A 17,595-nucleotide genomic window follows, 5' to 3' on the forward strand; every position below is an offset into this window, starting at 1 on the left:
TTTTTCTAAATTTGCTGTCAACAACATATTCTAAAATAAAAAGGTCATATAAATTCTTCATATTTAAATATAATCACATTTTCTTTAGTTTAATTCCTCAGAAGTGGATTTTCCAAGACCTAAGTATTTAAATTTGACATTTCCTGGAAACAGACATCATTGATTACTCAGTGCTTACAATACTGAGGCAACTATAAATAGCATGAAATTAAGATATTGTTGCTATTTGGAGTAGAATATATCAAGTGACCTTGGTTGAAGTTTCCATAAACTTCTATTAATCATTGACTAGAGGTATTGGCAAAAATAAGTCAACAGGTGCACACAGTATGAGAACTTTCAGGGAGGATGTATGATAGGGATGCATCTTGGATTTGGATTGGTGGATAGGTGAAGGGCTGATGGCTATAAGTGCTGTCTGCAGGCAGGGTCAGCTTCATTGCCAACATGAAGCTCCTGTTGTTTTTCGGATTTGTGGCTGTTGCCTTGGCTGAAGTCACTCGCTTTGAGGGGTAAAGTTTTCATCTCATCAAAGAAACGCAAATGCTTTGTTGTGAATTTTAGATGAATGTCAGAAATTGTCGTGCTAATTATGCCTTTGCACTTTTGTCATTGCTGTAAGGTAAAGCATCATAGAGTTAAATTTACAGTGTGTTAACAACGAAGTCATGCAAATCAGGTCTAAGTCTTCAATCTGCTTGCATTCTCACATTAACGTTCAGCACCACACAAAGGTTTTGAAACACATTTCTCTTAATATTTATTTTCCTCATGCAGCCAGATGTTACTGTAATATTCAGTCTTAACCAATATTCCTCCATTTATGCACTAATACTTTTTACATTTTCTTTTACTGATTTTTTTTCCATATAGTCAGTTGTTTCTATTTGAAGAGTGTTTGGGTTTGTGTTTGTCAGTGGAATATTTTGATATAGAAATATGGCTCACTATCCAGGGTAGTAAGTCATGGTAAGTTAAATGTCTATTTCAATGTATTTCAGGTCTACAGTGCAATCTGATAGATTGATTTTACAATCTGATAGACTTCACTATAGCTTAAAGTCTAAAATACTTAGTTTAATTAAAACTCAACAGGATGATTCTACAATGTACTGATGCCATAACAATACAAGTTGCTAACCTAATTTACTTATTAGGTCCAACATTTCATTGAGTAAGTTACATTGATACATGTAGTTAACTCAAAAGGTTTCATACTAAAAACAGCAGTTTTCATAGAATGGGTTATGTTAGGGTAGTGAGTGTGTGTTTAGTGCTTTTTCAGAAGAAAGGAATAGCAAAAAACTCCCCTGGTATTAGTTTTGCAATTTCATATGGAGCATTGAATTTTTCAACCATCAATAATAATTAGAACACATACTGTAAAAAGACCCTGATTGTACTTTGTGCACTTAATTAATTGTAACTTGTTGCAAACAGACAATGTGATTCAATTTCTTTGGCTTGGTCTCTTCTGAAAATAGTAAAGATTGCTCAGCTTTACTTTAGCATCTTATTACATGAGTACAAAAAAGAAACTAACATCTGTCCATGATGTTTTCTTTACTTAAATCACTTTCTTTTTTCTTTCTCAGAGACAAAGTCTTCCGACTGAAGCCGAGCCTGGATGCACACGTGACCCTCATTAAGGATCTGGCTAAGAGCATTAAGGTCTACCACCATAGCCACTCACTCTACACTGCTGTTCTATTGCAAGGCTTCAGATTTGTTGATGCTGACAAGTGAAAAAAGTGACACATGACCAATAATTTTAAAGACTGTGTAGATATACTTCAAAAGTACTTTTTTGTTTAATTAAAATGAAAATGTACATTGACATTATTGTTTTACTCAATAATCAAAGCTTTTTTAGAAGCTTGTGGTTGAACATTTCAATTGACAAATGTTGAACTCTACTGCCACCTGCAGCTCGACTTCTGGAGCCCCGACAGTGAGGATCTGGTGACTATTGACATCAATGTGGACATCCATGTGCCTGCCAGGTACCTCGACATGATGTACACCACGTTGGAGCAGGGTGGGATTGTATATGAGTAAGTCACTGATAACGTTTTTACATAAATGTACATTTCTGTAGATGTAGTTTGAAAACGGAATTTTTATGATTCTACTTACCTTGCTCTGTCATCGCTCCTCAGGATTCTCATCGATGATTTTCAGTCTGCTGTTGATGGCCAGGCTGACAGCGGTGCCTCTCCCAGAGCTCACAGCTATACCAAGTACAACACCTGGAGTGAAGTACGAAAAACAACATCCATCATGAAAACAATACCAACCTCTGGTTTTACTTCAGACCTCATTTATGCATTTGTCTTGTTTGTTTCAGATCGAGGCATGGGCCAACACTATTGCCTCCTCCAACCCCTCCCTGGTGAGCAGCCAGGTCATCGGAAACACTTATGAGGGGCGTTCAATGATTCTCCTCAAGGTATGTCAGCTTCACCCAGAAATAGCAAATAATCCAAACTATTCATGAATTTTACTTTATTGTTCAATGTCTTAATCTAATCAAACAACCACAGGTTGGCAAGTCATCCACCTCACCTAAACCCGCTATCTTCATGGACTGTGGCATCCATGCTAGAGAATGGATTTCTCCTGCTTTTTGTCAGTGGTTTGTCAATGAGGTAAGTAAGAAACTGACATGTAGGTTACAAACGTTATTTTCTGTATGAACGTTGTCTGATTAAATGTTGTTTTTTTTCCCCTCAAACATTCCTCAGGCTGTCACTACCTATGGCAGTGATTCTGCCATGACCACCCTGCTCAACAGCATGGATGTCTACGTTCTGCCCGTCTTTAACATTGATGGCTACGTGTACACTCACACAAGCGTAAGTTATGGGATATTAAAACCTCAAATTTCAGTCAAACATAAATTAAACGTCATGTTAGTTTTCACATGTGCTTCTATCTTCTTGGGAATAACAGGACAGGATGTGGAGAAAGACTCGTTCCAGGAACTCTGGCTCATCTTGCATCGGAACTGATCCCAACAGGAACTTTGACGCTGGCTGGTGCAGTAAGTGCAAAAATGAAGACTAAATGTATTAGACTAAATATTTCTTGCTGTAGGTCTGTTGTGACCAAAAGTATTATAATCCTATCTAACCTAAAACTTGAACAGTATAGTCTAGTTTAGTGGTAGCAAGTAAGAAAAAAGTGTCTTTTTTGTGTTTAAAAATGTTTTAAATAATAAACTCTTTTGATGTCATAATTGAAGGCTTTCCTCTATTTTTCTCAGCCATTGGCGCTTCCAGCAACCCTTGCAGTGAAACCTTCTGCGGCAGCACTGCTGAGTCAGAGATCGAATCAAAGAATGTTGCCAACTTTATCCGCGACAACAAGTCCACCATCAAGGCCTACCTCACCGTGCACTCATACTCCCAGCTGCTGCTCTTCCCTTACTCCTACACCTTTGACTTGGCTGCAGACCACAGTGAGCTGGTGAGTTCGTGAAGACTAAACGTTATACTCTTAATCATCGGGTGATATGTGCAGTGTATATTATTTGGAAGAGTCTGATTTTTATAAATAAAACAATCCATGAAACATATATGAAAAACATTTTCAAGAGAAGTAGGCATAGCGAAACCTGAGTGGATGAAACTTTTGTAATGTCTCCTAATGTGTTTCGGAAAGCTTAAGTGTGAACTCAACCCAGTGCCATCACAGTGTGACTCTTATCTACAGGCCACATTTAGCTGCTGAAAACCATTTACTCCCCACTCACATGCCTCATTCTCATGGCTCTTTCACCTCTCACCGGGGCATCCAGGGGCTGCACAGTTAGAGCTCACACCACTGCTCTCCAGCTCTGCCCCCTCTGTTGCTCACTTGTGATTTAGGCTTTCTGCCGACACTTTACCGAACAAAAGAGCTCCAGGGATTCACCATAACTCATGTGTTCCCTTGAAATATAATTTCCTGCTCATGTATTTCTCTGAGGGGGTTTCATTTCCGTCTAGCAACTCACTTAAGCTTTTTGCAGTTTTTCAGAGAAACATTTCAACAATGTTTTGTTTAAACAAGTGCAGAGAATGTAAAGATGCAACAAGGGGGTAAAACTGTATATTTTATAGGGGGAATTGCTGTTTGGATCTTTTTCACGTAAGACAAAATTCCCCAATTGTAAGAGGTAACTTATGGTGGTTAATGTCAGCAAAATGAAGGAAAATCCTGTGTTTCAAATGCATTCACATGCTGTCAGATGCCAAGAAACCATATGAGCAGATATATCACGCTATAAACAGACGCAGTCATAAAAGAAGATTAAGACACTCGCATAAAAATATCAAGTTCTTTTCATTAAAATGTTTACATTTTTATGACGATCTTTTTATCTATCTCTGAAAAACATTATTAGATGAGTGAGACATTTGAGGGGTTTCTTGCATGAAAAGCCAATTTCAAGTAATCCCACAATTAATATTAAGATCAAGATCATAATCTACATTTTTATGTCAACAGTAGCAAGAGCCTGCTGAAGGTATTGTCATTTTAGCACCCACTAGCTGCTCAGACAGCAGCTAGTGGTCTGAGCAACTAGTAGTCAGAAAGTCGTGGCTACTTTCTGGATGGTGAAATAACAAGTAAATAAAAATATTTTGGGGCCTCCTTAAATTTGCTACCAGACAAAAGCTGCTGCAATAATCTTTCTGAAGGCCTTAGAAAGATATTTTAAGCTTACCATTATGTTCTTCAATAGCCACAGACACACCATGTCTGAGATTTAAACAAGGAAATCTTCAATGGTGTTTTAATCAATTCCTTCGAAGGTGATGATTGATTTTGTTGTAGGTGAGAATAAATGTGGGAGTGTCCTGATTTATTATTAACCAGATGTTATATACATTCTTTTTTTTACATTCTGAAATGTGTTCTGGTTGAGTTTTACAATATTCTTTTTAATCTACCTTTATCAAAATTTATATTAAGGATCCATAAGTTCAAAGACGATTAGAAAAACCTACAGGGTTTCCCAATTTTTAGCGATAGTAGATGTTAATGTTTGCCTTTTATGATCAGATCTTTTAAAAACCACCCTTTGTCTTTTATTCCTTTCTCTATAGCTGACGGTTGCTAAGGGAGCTAGCGCTGCTCTGACTAGTCTGCATGGTACCCGTTACACCAGCGGACCAGGAGCTGCCACTATCTGTGAGTATACACAGCCAACAATTATTTATTGGCCTTTTAAGGGAAATGGAGTATTTGATGAATGACTGATAGTTTACACCTCAGACAGTCTACATGACTATTTGGTCAGTAAGCCTGAATGTCATCTAAGAGGAGGGACCTTCCAGAGACAACAAATGACTACCTATCACTTTACATCAGCATATGTAGCGCTGTGTAACTTCCCCACTCTTTATTTACCCTCAGACCCCGCTGCAGGAGGGTCTGACGACTGGGCCTATGACCTGGGAATAAAATATTCCTACACCTTTGAGCTGCGCGACACTGGCTATTATGGCTTCCTGCTGCCTGAGTCTCAGATCCAGCCCACATGTGAGGAGACCATGCTGGCCGTCAATTACATCGCCGCCCACGTGCTGAAGAACCTCTACTAAAAAGTGCGGTAGCCAGGACCCCCGCCCCCTGTAGCCCTTACAACCTCTAACCAATCTTCTGCCCTGTTTCCATAGATACGGCCATCTCCCGCCATGTTTTCTCACTGCATTTGACAGAATGTCGAAATGAGTGCAAACAATAAAATCAATGATCCATCCCAACATGCTGAATCATTTTTTTTACATATTTATCCTAAGCCCTTTTCAATCTTGAAAGATATCAACAGAACGACACAATAAATTGTTGCGTGTGTAATATTGGCACATCAGAAAAACTATCGTGTTTTTTTTTTAGATTCAAACCGTCTTATACAGGTGGCCTTGTTCCAATGGACGATGTTTATCTGTTCTTGAGGATTTCAGTCCAGCAGCACAGTAGGTAACAAACACAGAGCTGTCCGTGGCAGCATCTCTGCTCTGCCAAGCATCTGTCTGAACATAACCAATGGTCAATGGTAATTTTATCACCCCTATTGCGAAATCGATTTGGAGCATACTTATTTATATAGAAGAAACACAATAGAAACACCAACACATAACGCAACACATCCACTGTTCAAGAAGAAAACAGATAACAAACCTGAGTTTTCTGAAATTGACCAGCCAGCATTAAAAGGTCTCTAGAGAAGAGCTTCATCCTATTAAGTATAACAGCTGCAGGCACTAAAGAAGTCACACAACAGGCCAAAATAACACAATGCATACAAAAAGTTTCATTGGTATGCTTTACAACTAAATAAAGATATATATGTAAGGAGTCTTAATAGAATACATAACCTCATTTTGGTTTGTCAAAAGCATTATGAAAATAAAATTGTGACTCTTACAGATCTTTTCAACTTCAGAAAACAAGCAATTAACATTTATTCCACCATAACTGGGTAATATTAATGAATGTCTGAGGTTAGTTTGAGAAAATGGTGCATATGGAGGAAAGTAAAGTCTGACTAAAATGTTCCTTTAGCCTTCTAACTACTATAGTAATTAGGATACAATATATACACTCACTGACCAACGATTTAGGTATTCTTTGCTAGCACTGGGTTGGATCATTTTTACTTTAGGTTGCAGATAAATTTTCATGTAGATTCCATAGTGTCTGACAATAGTGCATTCAGGGTAATGTTAATTTACTCCTACAAATAATTAATTTAGGTCCAGTAATTCTTTATTCAGCCTCTAAATGAATCAAGCATCCAACTGAAAAGATTATTTTTGCTGAATTACTGAGATGTGTTGCTCAGAGTTTTCCACAATCTTTTTAACTTCATGGACAATCCACTCAGAAAAGGGCTGAGATCTGTCCCTATAAAGGAGAAAAGCCTTCTGTTCCATTTTTTTATCACTGTTGCAGCTCTGATGCTGCAACAGATGTTTGCAGATTAGATTTCCCTCTCTCCACATTGACTTATTGAATATCTGCCATGTTTTGCTGCAAACACCGAAAGACCTACATTTTCTCAAGAAATAAAGTCTGTTCTGTCCTTTCTACAACATTGCTGTTCAGTCTCTTTTTCCCTCCAGTCTCTTTTTCATTCCGACACCTGATAATTGTAGAGTCATCATAGTATTTCTGCAGATGAAAGGATTCTGACTTTTAATGGAACATAATGTCGCATCAACCATGGACTGTTTGTCAGCTAAGCCAAACTGTAAAGTTTTCTCAACAATACTCGACATAAAAAAAAAAGAGGTCTGTAGAAACCATAAAAAATTCGCCTCAACGGAAAATGCTTTACCGCGGTATATATTTTTTAACCACAAGATGGCGACAAAGATCTTCTTTTTATGGGAGCCTGGATCAAATGTAGTAAATTTAGAAAAGACAACACAGTCGCTTACTTCAGTGATGCTTACGGATTACCTTAAGGAGAAAAATCATGCTTCCACGTATGAAATTCCTAAACATTTTAAATATTTTAAAAATTATCATTTTAAAAGTGAAAATGTGTGTGCAGAATCCTCAAAGGTATCTGGTGCTTTTAAGTTGTGAATATATGAATCTGGATCGGTTGACACCCCTGAACTGTAGAGGCTGTGAAGGATCATATCGGCAGCAGGTGGGTGTGCGGAGACAACACCACGTGACCGGGCTGTCTCCGTGGTATAAATTCACCTCTGTCTGTTTAGTCAGCCCTTCTCTTTCCACGCAGAGCAGTGGTTTTTGAGTCTGAGCTACCCCAGCAGTAGCTTCGACTACTCCTCTCAGCCATGGCAGGTATGTAACATTTTAACACTTTCTAACGGTGTTCACGAACCAGCCGCTGCAGCTGTTCAAGTGACACGTTAAGCGCAGGCATGTTTGCTGCAAAGTTTGTGTCGCAAACCAGTGATTTGTTTAATTTTTAGTTGGTTACTTGTATGACTGTATCCTAGCGTGAAATAAAGTGACTTGCGAGTTAATGTGTAGGGAGTGAATTGTGTTTAAATCGTACGCCTTTCACGACAGGCATTTAATTATCTACAGCTGGTCCTAATGAGTGTAGTCCTAGTTCGCTGAGCTCAGAGTTTAACTTAAAATAAACTCTCAAAATCGCATTTGTTTTTCTTTTTAACCGTTTAATTCAATTTTGTACACTTTAATACTTTAATGTCTATGTGCTGTAAATATTCAAGGACTTGTCTGCAGTCAGAGACTCAACGCAACCTGGAATATTAAAACTTTTTTTTTTTTATTCCTAGATGTATTGGGGCTCTACCAATGGAAAAGGGGGTGTGATGTGAAAGGCGTGGTACTGAAACATGGCATGCACAATTAATGGGAACCATTGTTCTCAAACTGGCCCAGATTTAGACACTACATGCCTGTGCGCTACTTGGTGTTAAACATTAAATTGCATAGCACCATGGGACTAACATACAGTTCTTATGGGATTGCAGTTGGATGATGCACAAGTGCTGCAAAACCATCCCAGATCCAGTGATTAAATCATTTCAGTTTTTATAAATTCCCCCAACAAGCAAGTCCTTGTTTGAGGACATGGCTTGGCAGGAAGGGGTTTTTTTTCCTTGTAATGTGATGCAGCAAAACAGTGTTGGTGCCACACTGATTATATAAACTTTTTTTTTTTACTTTTGAACTAGGTGTTGGGTTTTTTTTTCCCAAAGGAAAAGAAGGGGATTTTTTTTTGTTCTTTAAGCTCTAACATATGATTTGCAAATACATAATTTTAAATGTGACAACCAGTTTACTTCTAACTGTACAGAAGTCAAACCTGTACAGTCATATTGATGTCTTAAATTGAGTTTAGCTTAAATGTAATGCAATCTGGTATAATATAATATACCAGTCAATCTGAAATTGTTGCTACTACAATCTAAACTTGGGGACAATAAGTCCCCCTGCCCCCTTCTAAAAGTATAGGAAATGATGGGGAGAACTTGGTGGATTTACTTTGTCAATCTTGCACAAGTTTTTAAAATCTTTGAATGTATATCCTATCACTGATTGAAATTCTTGCAGTTTTCTTTTTTGAATGTTTTAAGGTGAATTGTGTGTTTTTTCAAACCCCACAGATCAGGCTTTTGTGACACTGGCTACCAACGACAGCTATGCTCGAGGTGCCATGGTTCTGGGCAAGTCTCTTCGCAACCACAACACATCCAAGAAATTGGTTGTACTTGTTGGCCCACAGGTGTCTAACCCTTGCCAGTAAGGAAAATTCAGTCCAGTGTCTGTTTGTACTCCTGTCAGCTCTTGGGTTCTGCTTGCATGATTGATGCATTACTCAGTTCTAACTCAATAGATCCGTGCTGAAGAACATCTTTGACGAGGTGAAGGTTGTGGATGTGTTGGACAGCGGTGACGCAGCTCACTTGGCTATGATGAAGAGGCCTGACCTGGGTGTCACGTTCACAAAGCTCCAGTGCTGGACCCTCACACACTACTCCAAATGTGTTTTCATGGATGCGGACACTCTGGTGAGCTTTAATGTTTGCTTATCCCCAGAAGCTTTGAGAAGCTGTGGAGACTTGTGCAAACGTGTTTGCTTTGTACTTGTTCTGCATCTTAGGCGCTGTCAAACATAGATGAACTCTTTGAAAGAGAGGAATTGTCAGCTGCTCCAGATCCTGGCTGGCCTGACTGCTTCAACTCTGGTGTGTTTGTTTTCCGGCCCTCTGTAGAGACTCATGGCAAACTGCTTCAATATTGCACAGAACATGGCAGCTTTGATGGTAAGCTAAAATGGAGCATTACTGATTTTGCTACTTTTGTGCATTTTATCAAGTAGTCCTAGATTAACAGATTTTACACGAGTATTTCCTCTTAAATGTGTCTGGACACATGCATGTCCAGACACTTGCTGTCTGGACAAAATCAAATCACATTTTATTTGTATAGCATAATTTCAGCAGCAAGGCATTTCAAAGTGCTTTACATCATATCAAACACAATGCAAAATAGAACCAACAATCAAAACACGACATTAAGTCAGGTTCCATCAATAAATTTGTAATTGATTACGTTTCAAATACAATTCCAAACAGGTGGGTTTTTAGTGGAGTTTGCATCCATAAAAGGTTTACCAGTTACACTCCTACTGTGTTATATGGAACAAAATACCTATTGCTATTTTTATTCCCACTCACAATCACACAGTTTAAAACGATGTAGAAAGCATTTTAATGGGCTTCTGGCACAAGACTCCGTACACCTCTTTCACGGATTTTCGAGCAGGGACTCCACCGTCCCTCATGGATTTTTGTGCAATTCTATGGTACCTGTTGGTGTCTAGAATTTACAGGGTTTGTATCACGCGCAGTGATCCTCAGTCACTCGCCGTTTTCTTCCGGCACCAGGCGCCGTACACCTCTCATGGAATTTCGCTCTGGAACTCCACCATCCCTCACGGATTTTTGTGCAATTCAAGTGACCATCTTTAACTGTAATTGACCCAGTTGGGTTGTTTTGAAAGTTCTAGACCTGCAATAGTTTCTGAAATCATGTCTCAGGCATTCCATGATCTCATTAGTGTAAATCCTAAACAAAGGGAGACTGAAACATGACTTTGTCCCTGAGTTGCCTGCTTTTCAGCACAGTCATCTTCAACACTTTAGCGTTAACCTGATTTTTTTTTTTTTTTTTTTTTAAGTAAATTCTGAAGTGCATGATTTAAAGCTTGTTTATCTTTAGCTCCAAGTGTGATCTTTATCTCACCTAGTTTCTGGACAAAAGGCCTCCTGTCAGACTTTTTAACGCTGAGCTATTCTCGGGTGTTCACTTGAGGTGGAGTGAAGGTTGCGTCTGAGAGGCCCTGTCTTGCCCGAGAGGCCCTGTCTTGCCCAGAGGCACTTGGCATTTGGACTGTTAAAAGCATGGTGCAACTAAACTTTGGAAGTTTGCTCCAGATCTCAAATATTGGTCATGGTTGGGTAGCCAAAAACAAATCGGTTTGTTGTGAGATTTCAGAAAATTTTTGATAGGGTTCACACTGGAGTTGATTACACTCAATCATGATGATGTATTCAGACAGCATAGATTGGTTGCAAGTCAAGACTGGCCATTTGAGCATGGCCCTCCAAGTAGGCACAATGAAACTTGTAGCATTAAATGGCTATGTTGCCTGATCTACTGAATTTCTAAGTCTGGACACTGTAGAGATTAAACTGAGGCAGTCTTAACAAGAGATGTTCTCTAAATTTGCACTTGCATTCTGCATTGAAAGTGATATGCTTATTGGATGGTTGTACTCAAATGGCAAAATTAAGATTTTGGACTACTTGGACTTGTACTCCAGGTCTGAGACTTGAGTCTAGTGTAACCACTGACATGTAATGAAGATGAAGCTTCTATATACTTTCTGCTGTAAAAAGGATGTGTGATAATGGCTGTGTAGAGCTCTCAATTAATGTTGGCTGTAGCTTAATAATGAGACAAATTACTTGATAATTTCAGAACAAAAGAACATGAAATTCTCAAGCTGGAATGGAACCATTATTCATGTCCGGGCAAATGGGTAAAATTTAAAACTGCATTACTTTAACATCTCTGGCATATTGTCAAGGCAACTTTATTCTATTTGACCAAAGCAGACCTTGTTTCAATTGAAGTCTAACAGGACTCCCAGTAATGCGAAGCTCATACTAAGTGATAAATGGACTGAACATTTCTGCATTTAGCAATCTGAACACTTCAGCACTAAAAAAATCATTTTGTCTATTCATAGCACTTTACACGAAACTCTCATTCACCCATTCGGACACACATTTATGCAAAGATCGGTAGACAACTTGGGGTTAAGGGCCTTGCCCAGGGGCACATCGACCCAAAACAGGAGAAAGCTGAAATCAAACCTACAACCTTCCAAGTATAAGATGACTACACACAGAGCCAGTTGCCTAAACTAAAGGATGACCTTGCGGAATGAATGGTCTTCCTGTTTATAAAATATTGAAGTAAATGGTTTATGCAAGAAGGAATGCTGGTCATTTTACACCTTAAAAGGTGATCCACTATTTGGTGCAGCTTTCTGGGTTTTGCTGTGCTCTGGATAAAGCAAGGCATCAACTTAATGTAAAACTTGTCTGGGAAGTGGTAGTATACCACATTCAAAGTTTGTGCCATTTAAGTCTTAAATGGTTAATTTTCTGTTTCTCAATTTGGCATGATGTCTACTATTTAACCTAAATGGCTCCCACATCTCCACCATATTGAGGGCTTCCATCAAGCTTGCATGATGCTGGTATCTGCAACAATGTTGAATCTTAACATGTGGCAATGCTGCCAATAGGCACAAAACTGAGAAACTTGGTGTAAAGCAGGGGTGTCAAACTCCAGTCCTTAAGGGCTGGTGTCCTGCAACTTTTAGATGTGCCTCTGCTGCACCACACCTGAATAGAATAATTAGGTCATTAGCAAGACTCTGGAGAACTGATCTACACAAGGAGGTGGTAATTAAGCCATTTCATTCCAGTGTTTTGTACATGTGGCACATCTAAAAATGGCAGAACACTGGCCCTTGAGTACTGGAGTTTGACACCTGTGGTGTAAAGGATTAGTGTGTAGACAGCAAATGACTTCCATCTTGTGCCAGTGTGAACATTGTATCCTGCTCAAACTTAAAGAGCCTATATACTTGGCTTCAAAACTGTTGAATAAACATACAGTTGTTGACTGGCAGTGCTGACCCTTGTTAGTGGGCAGAAATGACTGGCTGCTTTTTTTTTTTTTGGAGAAACCAATTAGATGGCCTTGTGTAGGCCAGTGATTTCAGCAGCCTGTATGAGTCTGTGCTTGGAAGTTTTCTGGCAAGTAGGTTGCACATGACAATAAAAGGACTCTCCTTTTTCTACACTAATCCATTAATAAAAACAGGTCATTTTATTGGGTTTATTTCAGTTTTTAAACTCATGCCAGTGTCTATCAATGGTGTGGTCTTATTTATAGTCATGGAAGTTCCTATCACATGTGCTATGGTATGTGATGAGTTCTTTGACCTTTAACATTCTACTTCTAGTACATTATATGTGCAGCATTTCTGAACATGCGGGGGGAAATTGCTGAGTATATGAGCAGTTGAACCCAGAGGCTATATCTCAATCTGTGGCTTTCATGCTAACTGCTGCCAAGACAAACTGGCAAAGTTAGAGGCACATTCTTTCTGTGCTCTGCTCATCCCTTCAAAATGAAGATTCTGTTCTATATTGAGTTCTGAGATGATGGGTTCAGACAAAATTGCTGTGTTCACTTTAAACTGGAGCTTGTGGCTTCATAGTTTATTGGTCAGGACTCTACAGGGGTTCTAGCAACTTTTAGTTAAGTAACTTGCCACTGAAGGTTAAGTCTGCTTCAGTGGTCAAACTCATGAAATGTTTGTTCACTCCAGCATCTTCATTTGAAAGGGAGAAAATGCCTGTGCAAATATTTGTCTAAACAGATTATTTAAAGTCGACTGGCCTTGAATGGGGCTTGGCATTGTTGGAGCTCTAATCTAGTACACCTAATTTTAGTTTATGGACAAAGTTTGCTTTTTAAAGGGGAAACAAATCACACATCTCCTGTGACATGTTCTAGTTTGCATAGCAACATGCTGGTGTCTGTAACCCTACTAGGAGTTGGGCACTCTTCAAATTCGACTTCTTGACTGCATAAGAGCTCAGATCTGCCATACTCTACCTAATTGGGACAAAGGCAAACTACCTGTAGCATGCACCAAATCAAATGGCTTTTATTCAAATATCCACAGCTGTCAGTCAAGTAGTTCAGACTTGTGGGAAAATTTATGTGATTGCATGCATTGAGTTCTGATGAATGGAAGTGGAAATGCACATTCTCCAAGGCATGCTTTGCTTCACTGGTCACCTACTTCTTGTGGCATTTTTTAAATGTTTGCAATTTTGAAAGTTCTCTTGGCTGGGCCCATTTTAATTGAAAATCTAAGTTTGACTAAAGGGGAAAATGTTAACACTATACTAGCATGTGAGCAATATTAAAATGGATTTAAACTGAAGCTGCTTACTAGAGTCAAAATCTTGCCATGTCATGGTCTCCAAAGTAACTGTCCTATTTCTATGATTAACTTTAGTGTACTAAAGGGTCCCATACATCCATACAGTTGATGTGTTGTAGTACCCTAATCACCTGTCAGCTTTTATCATGCAGTTGTTCAGTTTTGGCAAAGACTAACTTTCACTTGGCTCAATATTTTGACAACAAAACTCTGGTTGAGTTGCATTATGCTTTTTAGATGGTAACTCTGGGAATGAGGCTTATTTATGTAGACTGTTCTCATTGAAGCAAGAGGTTATTGTCCATCATAGAAATTTTCCAAAATTGTTTGGTGTTGGGCAACCCATTAAGTCTTTATCTTGTCACTACAGGAGGAGACCAAGGTGTTTTGAATGGTTTCTTCAGTGACTGGGCAACAGCTGACATCTCAAAGCATCTCCCCTTTATTTACAACCTCAGCAGCATAGCCATCTACACTTACCTCCCAGCATTTAAGCAGTAAGTGTCAATCTACAGAACTCGTGGTAATGATGAGGGGGAAAAAAATTCAACTGTAAATGTAATTTGAATAAACTAGTGCTTTCATTTGCCATTTCCTGTGTATAAAAACACAATTGTTGCAACACATCAGTCTGTCAATGTAGGAGAGGGTGTCTTCGAACTTGTGAAGACCAAAGATGTAAGTAGACCCCCAATCACATGAACATGTTGCAAAATTATGACACCACCTCAAGTTACTGGGGAGATGAGCAGTGACATTCCAGTCTCAGCTGAAGCGTCACCCAGCAGGCTTCAGTCTGGTTTGGATATCCATCCTGAGGTCGCAGCAGCTGACACCCTCTCCTAAAATAGTGCAGATTATTAAAGGTCTTTTTATGTTTGCCTCCTGGATCGCTCATTGTGCACCATCTTAAACTCTCCCACTCTTTCCAGCTGCATCTGTATATCAACGCTAGTCTGGATTTAGAAGCAAACCTCTTCCAGAGGGTTTCAGTTTGGCACTTCCTTGTCCATAAATTAGTCTCTTGTGTTTGGTAGTTGTCAACAATAGAGCTTAATGGGTTGGCAAAAGGAATGAAAACAATGTTTTTGTGTTTGCCTGCCTCAAACTGTTTTGAATCCATTTTTAGCTGTGGACTTCATTCATACTGTCCCTCAACACTGTTACATTATGTGTAGGAGACAACATTGTCTTTCATGCCAATATAGTTCAAACTTATAGAAGCCAGGAATGTTGTTTCATACAGTTTGTCACATCTTGCTTTGCCCTCTACAGGTATGGGGGAAATGCCAAGGTGCTCCACTTTCTTGGAAAGACCAAACCATGGAGTTATACTTTTGACCGCAAAACCAGACAGATTTCAGGAGGTGTGCAAGAGCCTGCAATGCATCCCAGCTTTCTCCTGAATTGGTGGACTCTGTATGCCAGCACTGTGGTTCCAATGCTCCAGGAACATTATGGCGACAAGCCGTTTCACTCTGGATGTGTGGAGGTGATGAAGATCAAACTTTAATTCATATATACTTCTACACAAACTTAATTGGGTGTAGCTGATTGGGATCAGAGGTGCAGATGTTTAAGCTGATACTTTGTATTTGCATTACATAGAGGCTGATATTGACTGGGTTTTTATTCCATTAAAGCAATTTTTCCTCAGCTTCCAAGGGCTTGAAGACATTTCAATTAAATTTCTGAAAGTCCTAGTGGCGTTTGGCTGTTTAAATGACGTAATGCATGTTCCGTCTGCCTCACCGGTTTCATCCTGCTGGCCACTGGCTGAAGGACATTTTAGCCATATTTTTTACAATAGGGACCAATTTAAGTTTGGGAATTTCTGATCAAAAACTATAAAAGTCTGGTGAAACTGGAGTGTTCTTTAAATCCTTTTAAATTTTACAGTTGGCAAGTTGCAAGTAGGACATTAGTGTTGCAGTGAGAATCTTGTACCAGCTAATGTCTTGTAGCACTACCTTTCCTGAGTTGGCTCAGAGTTTGTAATAAACTTTATTACAGTTTCCAACTTGGCAGACTCTTTTGTGCTCTGAGCTCTTGAATACAAGAGACTGGCATTGTTGGTAGAACTGCCTGCAAATGCTTTTGGCTACTTTTGCACTGCAAGTACATGCTTTAATTCTGCCTCTTTTCTGTCTTTCCATCCATCTCAAAGTTCAAGCACAGTGACTTGGTCACTTGTGAGACTGTACAGGTATGGAGAGGATTTGGTTTAACTGTTGGTGCCTGCCTGATTGCTGTTATTCACTTGTTCTAAACTGAAAGGCTTGGTTTGTCTGCCTGTGCTCATTAATACAGATTCACATGGTGTGGGTATCACAATAGGTGTCAACCATTTATTTTATTAATTTATTATTTTTTTGTCAAATTAAAGTTACTGATTTGGATCTCTTCTCCTAGGGGGAAAGTGGCTCCTCACATGCACAGGCTTTCCAACCCATACCAACTTCAGAAGAACGCAAGGAGCAGTGGGAACAAGGCCAAGCAGACTACATGGGAATGGACTCATTTGATAACATAAAGAGGAAGCTTGACACTTTTCTCAAATGAAAAGTGAAATGGAAAAAAGTACCTGCAGTCTGACCAAATGGTCACTGTGTCTCTAAAACTCTGTAAATGGGTTGCAGTCAAACTTTCTTTCCCTTCACCAGCACAGTCACCAATGTCCAAAGAAGATTAATCTCTAAGGAAAATCACTAACTGGTTTAAAAGTCAATTTGCCCTGTTACACTGTGAAAACACATGACAAGTTTACAATGGGATGTAATCAAGGTAGACTCTTAGAATTCTTGTCAGTGCTGTTTTATTTTTTTAACGCAGATGTTAAATATCACTTTTTTTAACTTTCAAGTCAACATTAGTTCTGTGCTAGAGTTGGCTTTTTTCTAGGATGTTTTACAACGCTTAAAGGCAGACTTGGTCACCTTGCTAGCTAGATTCCTTTGTCTCTGATTGGGTTGTGCTGTAACAAGTTTTACTTGATGACCAGCATCATTGCTGTATGTAACTGTATTTCCTCAAACAATAAAATCAATGGTCTCTTTCTATGAGCTTTCTTACCTTTCAGGCTGTTTTGTGTCTTGGCTCAAGGATTTTAAAAGCAGGGTAATGGCTCTAAAAAAAACTGGTTCAGTTTTTCTGCTTCATAATCTAGCAAAAACCCAGGGTATGCCACAAAAGATCTGGAGTGTCAACTACGCTAGAAAGTTTGTTTAGGGGAGATTAAAATTGACTGACTGGAGACTGTCATCTGCAACATGAGCTACAGCTGTTAAGCCACTCCTGATGGTGAGATGAGATGATCCAAGAAGAAAAGACTGCTTACTGGTCCAGATCCACTTAAGCTAACTTGAGTCCAAATTCAACATTGTCTACCAAGAAATTTTTGAGCACTTCATTGCTTTCCTCAATACTTCATGAGGTAAATGTTCACCATAAAAGTGAAAAATGGATTCTTTGACAACTTCACATTGAAATTTGAGGATCTACTGCGTTCATATGAAACTCTTTTTTTGAGGAAAAATCTGAAATTTATTTGAATA

The 17,595-nt window shown here is 39.0% G+C and overlaps 2 protein-coding genes across 3 annotated transcripts; both read left to right on the forward strand.

The window, feature by feature from the left end:
• The first annotated feature begins 369 nt into the window (after nucleotides 1-369).
• Nucleotides 370-5,753, forward strand: cpb1 (carboxypeptidase B1 (tissue)). Its single transcript, XM_028004503.1, has 11 exons — nucleotides 370-512; nucleotides 1,596-1,671; nucleotides 1,930-2,054; nucleotides 2,160-2,259; nucleotides 2,348-2,449; nucleotides 2,544-2,648; nucleotides 2,745-2,855; nucleotides 2,953-3,043; nucleotides 3,266-3,468; nucleotides 5,094-5,178; nucleotides 5,404-5,753. The coding sequence occupies exons 1-11, from the start codon at nucleotides 448-450 to the stop codon at nucleotides 5,589-5,591; spliced, it is 1,251 nt and encodes a 416-aa protein (XP_027860304.1). The 5' UTR covers nucleotides 370-447; the 3' UTR covers nucleotides 5,592-5,753.
• A 1,904-nt stretch (nucleotides 5,754-7,657) lies between these two features.
• On the forward strand, nucleotides 7,658-17,112 carry gyg1b (glycogenin 1b). 2 transcript variants are annotated; one of them, XM_028004632.1, is made up of 8 exons: nucleotides 7,658-7,809; nucleotides 9,108-9,243; nucleotides 9,338-9,512; nucleotides 9,605-9,767; nucleotides 14,412-14,538; nucleotides 15,317-15,533; nucleotides 16,209-16,247; nucleotides 16,454-17,112. In XM_028004632.1, the coding sequence occupies exons 1-8, from the start codon at nucleotides 7,803-7,805 to the stop codon at nucleotides 16,601-16,603; spliced, it is 1,014 nt and encodes a 337-aa protein (XP_027860433.1). In that variant the 5' UTR covers nucleotides 7,658-7,802; the 3' UTR covers nucleotides 16,604-17,112. The 2 variants fall into 2 exon arrangements, with proteins under 2 accessions (XP_027860433.1, XP_027860434.1); XM_028004633.1 differs by lacking the exon at nucleotides 16,209-16,247.
• The last annotated feature ends 483 nt before the right edge of the window (nucleotides 17,113-17,595 follow it).

This window comes from Xiphophorus couchianus, chromosome 21 (genome assembly GCF_001444195.1).
Source record: "Xiphophorus couchianus chromosome 21, X_couchianus-1.0, whole genome shotgun sequence".
Lineage (NCBI taxonomy): Eukaryota > Metazoa > Chordata > Actinopteri > Cyprinodontiformes > Poeciliidae > Xiphophorus > Xiphophorus couchianus.